We start from the raw sequence: 13670 nt of genomic DNA, 5'->3' as shown, positions 1-13670 counted from the left end.
TATTATATACACACACACACACATATATATATATATATATATATATATATAATTCAACCATGAGAAAGAGGATATCGGCCATTTGTGACCACATGGATGGACCTTGACGACATTATGCTTAGTGAAATAAGTCAGACAGAGAAAGACACATACTGTATCATATCAGTTATATGTAGAATATAAAAAAGCCACACACTTAGTAAAATGGTGGTTACCTGGGGCTGGGAGTTGGTGAAATAGGACAAATGTTGTTTAAAGGTAGAAACTTGCAAAGGGTAGCAAATAAGCCTAGAGATCTGAGGCACAGCACAGGGAACATGGACAACAATATGGTACTATCACCATCAAACTTGCTAAGAGGGGAGGGTGGGGGGGACTCGAGGGAGGGGGGAGTCAAGGAAGGGAGGGAATACGGGGATATGTGTATAAAAACAGATGATTGAACCTGGTGTACCCCAAAAAAAATTAAAGAAAGAAAAAAAAAAAAAGAAAACATGATCCAACCATAAAAAAAAAAAAAAACTTGCTAAGAGACTAATTGTAATTAATTTAGTCAAACCACTGAAGAGAAATGATAGACGTGCTAATTATCACTATAATGGTGATCATATTAGATATATAAATGTATCAAATCAACATGTGGTACACCTTAAATGTACACAATGTTATATGTCAAATCTATTTCAATTAAAAAATGTTTTAAGCACTTACAGAAATAAATAAAATACAGCCTTTAGCCTCCAGCAGCTTACAAATGGAGCGGATCCAATACGTATAATATTTTAAAAGAAGAAATTAAAAGAAACTCCTGTGAAGGCAGCATGCTGAGTGTCTAATTTTGACTTGGCGGGATTAGCGATGTTTTCCAGAAAAGGCAGCACTCACAATAAGCCTTGAAAGATGTTTTGGTAACGAGAAAAGGTGAAGGAAGGTAAGACTCCATCAGTGGGCTTGGCTCAGTTTATGAAGACACTAGTCAGAAATCCTAGGAAATCTGGATGAAAAAAGTTAAAGGCACCAGAGAAAGCCATTTCATGTTTTTTAGGAGAAGAGATATTTTATCTGCGTTTTAGATTCCTCCTGGCAGCTGCCTGGAAGATGGACTGGATAGGAGAGAAACTAGAGCCATGACTAGTTAGGGGGTTACTGTGATACGCCAGACAAAAGATGCTGAAGGACTGTTTACTAGTATCGCCTGCCTCTCAATGAGAAGAGATGCTCCTTGAAGGCAGGGTCTTGGTTTTGTTCGCTGCTCTATGCCCAGCGCTGGGAACAGTGCCTGGCATACAGTTCAATAAATATTTGTTGAATAAATGAATACATAAATCAGTGAGAGAATAAATGAAGGAATGAGTTCATTAACTGAAACGCTGCAAATGCAGGGAAGAAGTCAGAAAGAGACATGTGCCTCCGGATGGAACTTTCTTTCTCCACTGACACATGCCACAGCCGGGTCCTTTCCAAGTGTTGGCAGTAGGTGATGCTTGTTGGCAAGTGGCCTGGATTCACTGGTCTGGGCTCTTCCCAGCCTCCGTGGCATCTGCTTCCTTTCTGTCCACCAACTTCAGAGGCTGGCAAACTGTGTGGCTCCTGGATCAAATTTGTCCTGCCACCTGTGAGCAAAGAATGATGTTTACTTTTTCAGACGGTTTGGGGACAAAAGCAGAAGAAGACTAATAGTTTGTAACACGTGAAAATTATGTGAAATTAAAATTTCAATGTCTGTAAATAAAGTTTTTTTGGAACCCAGCCATGCCCATTTGTTTACATAGTGTCCGTGGCTGCTTTTGCCCTAAAGGGCAGAGCTGAGTGGTTGAGACAGAGGCTGTATGCCCCCCCACACAAAGCCAAAAATACTTCCCTCTGGCTTTTTACAGGAAAAGTTTGCCAACCCCTGATATAGAAGAGCTCTCAGGAAAGGCTTTGAAGTTTATTCACATAAGAAATAAATCATTTATCAGTGAAATCTCCTAAAATATATTCTTAAAAATGTAACAGGAAGGGAACCCTCTTGCAATGTTGGTGGGGATGTAGATTGATACAGCCATTATGGAGAACAGTATGGAGGTTCCTTAAAAACTAAGAACAGAATTACCATATCACCCAGCAATCCCACTACTGGGCATACACCCAGAGAAAACCATAATCCAAAAAGACACATGCACCCCAATGTTCATTGCAGCACTATTTACAATAGCCAGGACATGGAAGCAACCTAAATACCCATCAACTGATGAATGGATAAAGAAGATGTGGTACATATATACGATGGAATATTACGTGGCCATAAAAAGGAACGAAATTGGGACTTTTGTAGAGACATGGATGGAGCCAGAGACTGTCATACAGAGTGAAGTAAGTCAGAAAGAGAAAAACAAATATCGTATATTAACGCACATATCCAGAGTCTAGAAAAATGATACACATCAACCGGTTTGCAAGGCAGAAATAGAGACACAGATGCAGAGAACAAACACATGGACACCAAGGGGGGAAAGCGGTGGGGGGGGGATGAATTGGGAGATTGGGATTGCCATATATACCTTACTAATAAGAAAGAAGATATCAAATTGTACACTTTAAATATATACAGTTTATTGTATGTCAATTATATCTCAATGAAAGTCCTTAAAAAATGTAACAGCTAAGACAGAGCATCAAATTAAAACAAGAAATGAACAAACAAGAGGAAGAGACATGAATAATTATATTGCTGTAGATTCTGTGCCAGACCCTCAGATAAGCACTTCTTTCAGTAAAATTATTTCCTCTCCTTCCAACAAGACTACCAGGGAGGCATGACTATTCTTTTTTTTTTTTAACCATTTAAAAAATTGAAACGTTAATTTACAATGTGGTGTTACTTTCAGGTATACAGCAAAGTGATTCAGTTATACATATGTACACATATATATTCTTTTTCAGAGTATTTTTCATTATAGGTTATTACAAGATATTGAATATAGTTCCCTGTGCTATACAGTAGGTCTTTTTTGGTTATCTATTTTATATACAGTGGTACATATCTGTTAATCCTGTACTCTAAATTTATCCCTCCACCCTTTCCCCTTTGGTAACCATAAGTTTGTTTTCTGTGTCTGTGGGTCTATTTCTGTTTTGTAAATAAGTTCATTTGTATCATTTTTTAAGATTCCACATATAATCAATATCATATGACATTTGTCTTTCTCTTTCTGACCCTTTCTCTTTCTGACTCCTCTATCGTGTTTCACTTAGTACGATAATCTTTAGATCTATCCGTGTTGCTGCAAATGTCATTATGTCATTTTTTATGGCTGAGTAATATTCCCTTGTATGTATATACTACATCTTCTTTATCCACTTATCTCTCAGTGGATATCTAGGTTGCTTCCATGTCCTGGCTATGGTAAATAGTGCTGTAATGAACATTGGGGTGCATGTATTTTTCCCATTTTATAGATGAGGAGCCTAAACTCAGAGGCTGAATAGCATTCCCTGGGTTGCAGTGCCAGCACAAGACAAAACCAGGATCTGACCCTTCAGTAATTTAGCTTCAAAACTACACCCTCTACTGTAACTTTAGAATTTCAGACACTGATGAATAAGTCCTGTTGGGCGTGTATATGGGAGACAGAATCTACCCACCATCCTTGAGATCACAATTCCCCCAGGGCAGGAAGACGCAGAAACGAGAACCCATGGAGCCTGGCACAGGTGTTAACGGAAGTGCATTTCCTTCCCCATCATGACGTGGCTTTCCTGGTGGAGGACCAACACTGGGCAGCTCTGTTTCAGCATTACAGCTGCGGGTCATCCCCCTGGAGCTGGTCTTCAGGCATGAATGAGAACTCCGAAGAAGATGGACACATGAGGGTTTTATTAACCCAGGAGCTGCCAACTTCATGGCTGGCAAATGAGGGCTGGGGTCTGGGGAAAAGGACGAATGATCCAAGAAAACTTGCCATAGAATGAAAAACAACTATGAACACCCTAAGGCAGGGTCCCCAACCCCCGAGCTGCAGACAGATACCAGTCCGCGGCCTGTTAGGAACTGGGCGGCACAGTGGAAGGTGAGCAGTGGGCAAGAGAGCAAAGCTTCATCTGCTGCTCCCCATTGCTCCCCATCACTCACAATACCCCCTGAACCATCGCCCCCCCCATGGAAACACTGTTTTCCGTGATACTGGTCTCTGGTGCCAGAAAGGTTGGGGACCACTGCCCTAAGGGATGTAGCAATAGTAGTCAAACAGAGATGATAGTTGTTAAAGGAAAAATAAAGAGACCATGGATGGGACAGGAATTGGAAGTTTAACCTTGAAGCAGGGAACCGGATCCAGCAGAGCGCCTAGGCTGTGGAGGATGAGGGTTGGGAGAGGAATAATGGCTCGTTTAAAGCCAAGCACCCATGCAACTGCCCATCAGGGAAACCCCACATCTGCGTTGCTGCCTGGCCGGTCATAGTGGATCTTTTGGTTAAGTGAGCATCGGGCCGGCTCCAGGGGATGGCTGTGAACCTGGTCCACTGGGGACCATGGCCCCCAACTGCCTCTGCTGTATAGGTGGGTACCTGCGTCAGCTGTGTGGCCAAGAAGGGTCGCCCCAGAACTTCCTGTGCCATGCACACTGAGTCACGCTGTTTCTAAAGCACACATGAGGAGGTGAGGGTTCAGGAAAGTCCAGGGACTCGACTGAGAAGCTAGACTCTCTGGGGAGCCCCTCTCCCCACACTTGGTTTGCAAAGTATGTGCACTTAGCACGATTCTTACCACTAAGTGTTTAGACTCAGCTGTCAAGTCATTGCTTTTTTAAAAAATGTACTGCAGTCCACAGAGAGACGAAGAGTAACTACAGATATACATCTGCTCTCACATTTGCAGTAGCATGAGGTGATGACGAAATTTTAGCAACAACTGAAAATTACATAGAGGATTAATATTTTCCCAAATCTGCTGGTGTCTGCAGGATGCATACCCTAGGTGACCCAACAGGGAAAAAAGATCCACGTTTAGATAAGTTTGGGAAACACTGGGTTACATAATTGCAAACAGGTTAATTTACTGCAGGACTTGTCAGAACTTTTAACACGCTTTCATATGCTGGGAGTCTCAACGGCAAATGGACAGTGTTCCCAAATGTATTTGATGATGGAGAGAACCCCCACCTCACACCCAGGCTTTTCATGGTCACTCATGGGAACAGCATTAAGGGAATATTTGGGAAAACACTGGCCTAAACATAACCTAAAACTCCAACAAGACTAATACAGTTGTATTTTCATCCTGTTTGGGGGAAATTGCAAAATTTTGCTTATGGCAAGAGTTTTGCAGGCGAGCCCTTAGCACTCATCAAATTGGGAGAGAAAACAGCTTTTCATGCTCTGACCATTCTATACTTTACCTGAGTGAAAACCTGGAGCCACAATGAGTGCAGCACAGGAAATGAGGAAATGAGGCACAGTGAACACCCAGGCATCCCAGGAACCATGGTGATTGGGAAGCTGGGGAAACATTTGCCCAAAGCCTGTGTCTGGAGAGCCATTTTTCATGGTTTCAACTTCCTTGGAAAGCTTGGATGATGTTTCTGGGTGCAGACTTGTAAACACACCCGCTACTCCATTTGAACACGTGGTCAAACGCCCGTCCACCTGTGCTCTCTGCAAACCCTGAGTTCCACGACCCAAGACAAAACAAGAGGGACCACAGGGCCAGAAGGGGCCAGGTGACACCGTGACCACAGCACAGCCTCTGCCTCCAAGGTCTGGGGTCCACCTTGGGTAAGAGGAGTGATGTTCCTTATTTGTGTCCCCAATCTGCCCAGACAATCCTGCAGCCACTTTGGTTCTGGGACTTCTGAGACTCTTCCCGGGCCAGCAGGTCATTGTCTGTTCTAATCAGGACCATTCTTCCTGAAAGCCTTAGCTGCCCTTTCCACCTTCACATCATCAACTTTCAACACCAAGTATATGTAAGACATCTTTTCCCAGACCTCCCCTTATTTTTTGCTTGTTTCACCCACTTCTATAATTCATTGATTTCTTTTTTTTAAGAACTTTTATTGAGATATAATTGACATGCAACAAACTGTATGTATTTAAAGTGTACAATTTGATTTTTTTCATTAGTAATGTATATATGGCAATCCCAGTCTCCCAGTTCATCCCACCCCACATTGATTTCTTTTTGTTCATTGTCTTACATTTAAAATGCCAATTTTCTAATCCTCATTTCAGGATTTTATCTCTCTAGATAAAACATCCCAATGTCTAAAGGCAAACATCCTGCAAATGTGGTATCAGTGAGGAGTTTTAGTGTATAGAACGTGTCTGCTATTCACAACAACCAAGACATGGAAACAACTTAAATGTCCATTGACAGAGGAGTGAATAAAAAAGATGTGGTACATATATGCAATGGAATATTACTCAGCCTTAAAAAAAGAATGAAATAATGACATTTGCAGCAACATGGATGAACCTGGAGATTCTCATACTAAGTGAAGCAAGCCAGACAGAGAAAGACAAATCTCATAAGACATCACTTATATGTGGACTCTAAAATATGATACAAATGAACTTATCTACAAAACAGAAACAGACTCTCAGATGTAGAGAACAGACTTGTGGTTGCCAAAAGGGAGGGGTTGGGGGAGGGATGGATTGGGAGTTTGGGATTAGCAGATGCAAACTATTATATATAGAATGGATAAACAGCCAAATCCTACTGTATAGCACAGGGAACTATACTCAATATCCTGTGATAAAACCATAATGCAAAAGAATCTGAAAAAGAATATATATATGCATATGTATAACTGAATCACTTTGCTGTACAGCAGAAATTAACACAGCATTGTAAATTAACTGTATTTCAATAAAATAAATTGAAAAAATAGACTATGTCTGCATTAAGTTGGTTATAAAGAAAGCCATGCAGTAGGGCGATTAAGAGCCCAAACTGTGAGACAGACGGTTGGAGAGTGAAGGGCTCGTTAGCTGTGACTCTGGACAAGTAATCAATCTTTTGGGACCTTGTTTTCCCCACCTATAAACTGGGGGAACTAATACTCCCTACTTCATTTGGTTAATATAAGAATTAATTGAATTAACATACCTACAAGGCTTATGACAGCGCCAGAGCAGAGTAAATGCCATACAATCATCAGCTACTACTATTTCCACCACTTAGAGTAGCAAAAGCATCTTAGAATAAAGTGTGGAGATGTTAAGTATTTTTTCCTTTCTGTGTTAAGGCCCAGATTACGTAAAGGATCATCTCCCTCAAGTTGCTCAGCACACTTCCTATGTAGGAGAAAAGCGTCCTGCCTTAGAAAAAACTGGAGATCTCGGATATTTATGGAGACCTGCCTCCATCGGAAGCGTACCAGCCAAATATAAATCCGCGTATGTAGGTGAAATTGGTTGGGGAACACCAGTGTACGATTTCATCAACAAAACGAGGCTGCAGACTGGCTTTCATATCAAGGTACTTTCCTTCAATTTGTGCTCCTCCTCACGTATTGTTTCCTGGTTTGAATGCTTTCTGAGTTCGCTTCCATAGGAAATGTCATGTTCTCGACGTGTCCTTGAGAAGCAATAGGATTGGAGTTTTTGCAGAAAGATGAGTGTGTGAGTAAATGTACTTGCTGCCGCCACTCCCTTAGTCCCTTTAATGCACGAGAGGAGAGGTGTGAAGGGAATGAAGCCATGGGCAATCCAAAAGCATTTGCACTTGGCTTTGGAACGCATCCAGATTCCCGTCTGCACTGTGACATTCACACGTGCTCCCCCGTCCTCGCGCGGCTTGGCGAGTGGGTGGTGTTAAAGCAGCAGCCTGTGCTGGACTTCATCCACAAACCTAGAAATCAGCCCCAGAGCTTTAAAAGCCACTGTGTGGATCAAGCCCTCAAATCAGACCCTCCGGGGCACGCAGTCGGAGGGCTCTTAGAAAACCTGTCTTCTCTCTGCTCCGTGGCATGCGTGCGGGCATCAAACCACACGTTCTCCTCTGAGACAGAAGAGAGCACAGGTTATTTTAGAAGCAAAATCTGAGAATCCAGGCTTTTTTTCCCAAGCAAGACTTGTTCTGAAAATACATATCAATGACGCAGTAACTGGATTTCTTAAGACAATTTAGTACAGCCTCATACAGTAAATGTTAACAAAGGAAAAAGCCTCTTCCTGGCCAACCTTCGGCAGTATAGTAGAGCCGCTGGGAGCTCAGTCTTTGAGGTCAGACAACGTAGGTTCTGCTCCTGCCTCTGAGCCGGGTCCAGCTCTGCGACCCTGGGCTCCAAGTTCACCTTCCTGGGTCTGCGTGCCTCCTCTGCCCACTCCGTGGCAGTTTAGAGTGCCCACTTCCTAAGACCACACGAATGCCTACCCACTCCTGCCACCTGCTAGCTGTGAGAGGGCCTGGGCTGGCTCCTTAACCTCTGTGCCTGTTCATCGTGGATCTGAGCATTTAGCTTATCCGGCTGTCATTAAGAAATGTTTATAAAGTGCAGGGTGCAGTGCCTGGAACACATCAAGGCTCTATGTCTTGCGTGTTTCTTAACTTCCCAGCATAAGGTTTTCCTACTTACATACAAAAACCAAAAAGCGAAAACCCTTTTAGATTAAGTTGGAAATAGAAGAGAACTTCCCTAATCTAATAATCTACCAAGAAAACCCATAACAATAGCAATACTTAATGATAAAACATTGAAAGCATTTCTCTGTAAGACCACAAACAAGACATGGCTGCCCCAAATTATGATTTTTTTCATTCAGCTTTGTACTGAAGGTCTTAACCATGGCCGTAAGGGGAAAAAAGTATAAAATATGTAAGTATTGAAACAGAAGAGGCAAAGATTATTTGCTAATAATATGCTTGTCTACATAGAATACCTCAAAGTATAAGAGAATTCAGGTATGAAAATCAATCTTATTTTTATGTACCATAAACAAACAGAAAATGCAATAAAACGGGATACTACTTACAATATCATCAACAAATATAAAGTATGTAAGAATAGCTCTTTAAAGAAAAAGATGTTCTGACACACTGTAAATCTACTATACTTCAATTAAAAAAAAGATGTTCAACACATAGAGAAAAATGATAAAACTATTGAAACAAGATCTAAATAAATGGAAAGATATACCATGTTTATGAATTGGAAGAGTCAATATCATAAAGATGTCAAATCTATCAGATTGATGAAAATAATTTCCATGAAGTTACAATAAAGATCACAGTATTTTTCTGGAAAACAAAGACTGTGTCTTAGCGTGATTCTTGTTATATTATGAGTTCTAAGTACAACAGCACAAGGAACGCACTCTGCCCAGTGCCCAGCACGTGGTTGACACCCCGATTTCAGCGATTAGGACTGTGGTTTTGTATTTAATGTCATTCAGTGCTAGTGACACAGAATGAGGGCTCAGGTTCCTAAACTGGGTCCTATTCCATTCAGGCAATAAAGATGAAGATCGGGAACTTGATTCAGTATCAAAACTGGCCACCAGCAAGAAGAGGACTCACCAAAAGCAAGGCAGCCGGTTTGAACAGAGTCCAGAACTTCTGTTGCCCCGTTGCTTCTCTCTGGTGACACCGGGCTTTTGTGCACAGCCCTCGATTTGCCTGCTTATCTTGAGTGTGCGTGGCTGTGAATCCCAGATCCGCGCCAGCCACCACTTAGCCTTCCAGGAAGGGATTTATTCCATTTCTTTTGATGGGATTTCACAGACACTCTCAATCCCAGGTCTGCGTGGTAGCGTGGTCCTCTTAACCCCAGTGGGACTGAACGTGAGCCAGAGATTTCCCCCTATCCATGGCTCACACAGAACCTGGTCTTGTTTGGCACAGGCTGTGAGGGCTTGTTATCTGTGCATTTTCTTGGACCTGGCATTTTGACAGTAATTGTTTTCAAAGATGTACTTGTCTCAGGTAACGATCTTAAACAAGTCTTAAAGGAGTCTTTGGACTTAGAACTTTATCATGAGAACAAAAAGATGCACTGAGAGTGACTGTACATACAGCTCAAGAACCACATATGATTTTTTTTTTTTTGGCACACGGGCTTAGTTGCTCCGTGGCATGTGGGATCTTCCTGGAGCTGGGATCGAACCTGTGACCTCTGCATTGTCAGGCGGATTCTTAACCACTGTGCCACCTAGGAAGCCCAAGAACCACATATGATTTACCCACCAGCTAAGGCCTAGGATTTGTCACCAACACTGCTAATCCCCCCACCAAACCCCTCTGAGCCCAGGGCCTGGCTCCATCCCCCACCCCCCTACATCCAAGACAGATAAAGGTCAGCTTCTGAGTCAAGCCCAGACTTGGATTCCTTATCAACGCAGAGCTCCAGACAGCCCCTTCCAATCAATGAGACTTGGCTGGAAGTGACATTTGAGCAGAAAGATACACACACACTCACACTCTGTGCCTAGAAACAAGCTCCTAATCACAAATAACCCACGAGTGTCTGTGCCATGAATTCACGCCTCGTTGCCAGGGAGCTGGTCCATTCCTTAGTGCCACGTAACCCAGGGCAACATCTCCATCCACATCCTGTTCTCTGTCTGGTTCCTCGTCCTGGATGGCCCTGGATCCCTTCCCCCTGCCATCTGTATCCATAAGAGTCCCATCAAGGCGGCACTTTGTTTCCATCTAACTTCAGAGATTCCTCGATGGCTTCCACCAGGATGACTCAGTACTTTGATTTTAAGCACAAATCTTCATCTAGTGGATTTTTATAGCCTGAACAGCTGCTCTTCCTAAATTACTGCTCTGGGTTCCCGTAAGACCAGCAACTAAGAAAGCTCAGGCATCTGCAGTAGGCTCTCGGTAACATACCTGGGGCAGCTGCTTCCTGCCGGGGTATAGTCTCTCCTCTTTGGCGCACTGGGAAGGGGTCTATAGATCATCTGGATTTGGGTAGAAAGATAGTAACTTCCAAACTGAGTGACACATGAAAAAGTTCCCCATATTGCAGTGGTCAGTGAAAATCACAACATCGGGTTAGGTTTCTCTTCTGGGTGTTTTTGTTTCGCTATTTCCTGCTCTGATGTGGGGCCACGTGCAATGATGATACACGTGTAATAAACCAGTAAAGATTGTTGCTTTTGTTACTATCTCAGACTTAAGAGCAGTACTGTCTCTCTCTCTCTCTTTTTAACGGATTTGGTCTCTGCCAAACTATATGTGTCGTTCCTGCAACAATATATGGAGATCATTGAAACAATTCCTTTGGTTGCAAAATGAGGAGCATGTCTTAAGTGGTTCGTAGCTGGACGTGTCTTGCTCCCCTCACCTTTCTTTAATCCAGGTCTCCTGATGCCTGATTTCTGCTCCTTCATGTGACCTCAGGACCAGATGATTTAAGGCAGTTGATTTTGCCACAGAAACAATGCGACATTGGACTTGAGGACTGACTCTTCATAGATGTGACCCCAAAGACAATATTAAATCAATGAATCATAACATATATTACAACCAATATATCATACAGTGTAACACATTGAACGATGTGTAGAAGGTAATAAGGAGAACCACAGGGATGTGCCAATAATTTATTTGTATGGGATACGTTCTGATAGAATAAAAAGGAAATCTTCCAAGGCTTTGAAACACCTGCCTCTTGTTTAACTGCCCCCAAATTCCCATGTTATAAACATAGAGGGCTTCTCTAAGTTTCGTGGACTTGGGAATAGACTTCTTGATGGAGGCTGAATAAATTGATCCAAGGTTGGTTGCTTTATGAGACATTTTTCTCACCATGAATTTATTTAGAGAAAGTAAACATAAAAAGAGCTCCTGTTGGTGGTAGTGTAAACTGGTGCAGCCACTACAGAGAACAGTATAGAGGTTTCTCAAAAAACTAAAAATAGAGTTGCTATATGATCCAGCAATCCCACTCCTGGGCATATATCCAGACAAAACTATAATTTGAAAAAGACACATGCACTTCAATGTTCGTAGCAGCACCATTTACAATAGCTAGGATATGCAAACAACCTAAGTGTCCATCAACAGCAGAATGGATAAAGAATATGTGGTGCATATATACAATGGAATACTACTCAGCCATGAAAAAGAATGAAATCATGCCATTTGCATCACCACGGATGGACCTGGAGATTATCATACTAAGTGAAGTCAGTCAGAGAAAGACAAATATTATATGATATCACTTATATGTGGAATCTAAAATATGACAGAAATAAGCTTATTTACAGATCAGAAACAGACCCATAGACATAGAAAACAAACTTATGGTTATCAAAGGGGGAAGCGACAGGGGAGGGTATGATAAATTAGGAACTTCAGATTAGCGGATACACACTACTATGTATAAAATAGATAACCAGTAAGGACCTACTGCATAACACAGGGGACTATATTCAATATCTTGTAATAAACCATAATGGAAAACATGAAATATATATATAATGTGTAACTGAAACACTTTGCTGTATAGCAGAAACTAACACAATGTTGTAAATCAACTATACTTTAATAAAATAAATGTTTTTTAAAAAGAGCCCCTGTTGGTTAAGAATCCACCTGCCAATGCAGGGGACATGGGTTCAAGCCCTGGTCCACCAAGATCCCACATGCCACGGAGCAACTAAGCCCATGAGCCTTCGCTCTAGAGTCCACGAGCCACAACTACTGAGCCCACATGCCAGAATTACTGAAGCCCATGTGCCTAGAGCCTGTGCTCTGCAACAAGAGAAGCCACCACAATGAGAAGCCCATGGGCAGCAACAAAGAGTAGCCCCTGCTCGCCACAACTAGAGAAAAGCCCGGGCGCATCAACGAGGACACAACACAGCCATAAATAAATAAATACATTAAAAAAAAAGAAAAGGAAAGAAAAAAAAGAAAACATACAGTGTACCTGAGAGGCCATCTAATAGAGAATGCTCGCCTTGGAATCTGATCTGGGGCAGAACACTGGCTTCATCACTTTCTAGCTGTGAGACTCTGGACAAGTCATATGACCTTTCTGAGCCTTAGTTTCCTCATCTATACGATAGGGATAAAACCTATATGTACTTCTTAGGGTTATTTGAGAAATAAAAATAATAACATGCATCACACGCATGGCAATCTGCCTGTCACAGTACTCAGTAAATGTTACTTCTTAATGTTTACATGTATATTAAAAACAGAAAGTAGATAAGAACAACAACAAAAAGAGCCCCTGTTGACTACTATGTGCGGAAGGTACTACGATTATTTTCACCATACAGAGGAGGGGAGGTATTGACAGCTGAGGCTCCTTGCTGCACAGCTGGTCAGGGATGGAGCCAGGATGTCTGAGTTCAGGGACTTAGTGGGAGTCCAGTGTGTGTGTGTGAGAGGAAGTGACAGGAAACGAAGTCGGAACACGTGGCTGGAGCCGCTGGGGGAGCACTTTTCCACAAGGCAGGGTCTGCCCAGGTCGGTCCTGTTGCCTTGTCTCCTAAGTACCCGTCCTTTCTTCACGGGGCCTAGATGTGTCCCAGCTCCTCGTTCTGCATCATTTGCACACAGATGCTTCATTCATAATTGTGAAATGAATCATTAGCAGTAGCTATCACCCACCTATTTGACATAATAGGAGCTTAGTAATAGTATTTTCCTTTTTGTTTGTTTCTTTACTAAATCTTAAATTTTTTTTAATTGAAGTATAGTTGATTTACAATGTTGTGTTACTTT

The 13670-nt window shown here is 42.1% G+C and overlaps 1 protein-coding gene across 1 annotated transcript in view; it reads left to right on the top strand.

Moving 5' to 3' along the window:
* Nucleotides 1-13670, top strand: part of SPMIP2 (sperm microtubule inner protein 2) — a 107488-nt gene that overhangs the window by 35872 nt on the left and 57946 nt on the right. Inside the window, exon 2 of the mRNA XM_057726966.1 lies at nucleotides 7231-7463. Coding sequence (XP_057582949.1) covers nucleotides 7231-7463 — 233 coding nt within the window. The remainder of the gene's footprint in view (nucleotides 1-7230; nucleotides 7464-13670) is intronic.

This window comes from Hippopotamus amphibius, chromosome 3, assembly GCF_030028045.1.
Source record: "Hippopotamus amphibius kiboko isolate mHipAmp2 chromosome 3, mHipAmp2.hap2, whole genome shotgun sequence".
In the NCBI taxonomy this organism is placed as follows: Eukaryota; Metazoa; Chordata; class Mammalia; order Artiodactyla; family Hippopotamidae; genus Hippopotamus; species Hippopotamus amphibius.
This window is presented reverse-complemented; position numbering and strand designations above follow the sequence as displayed.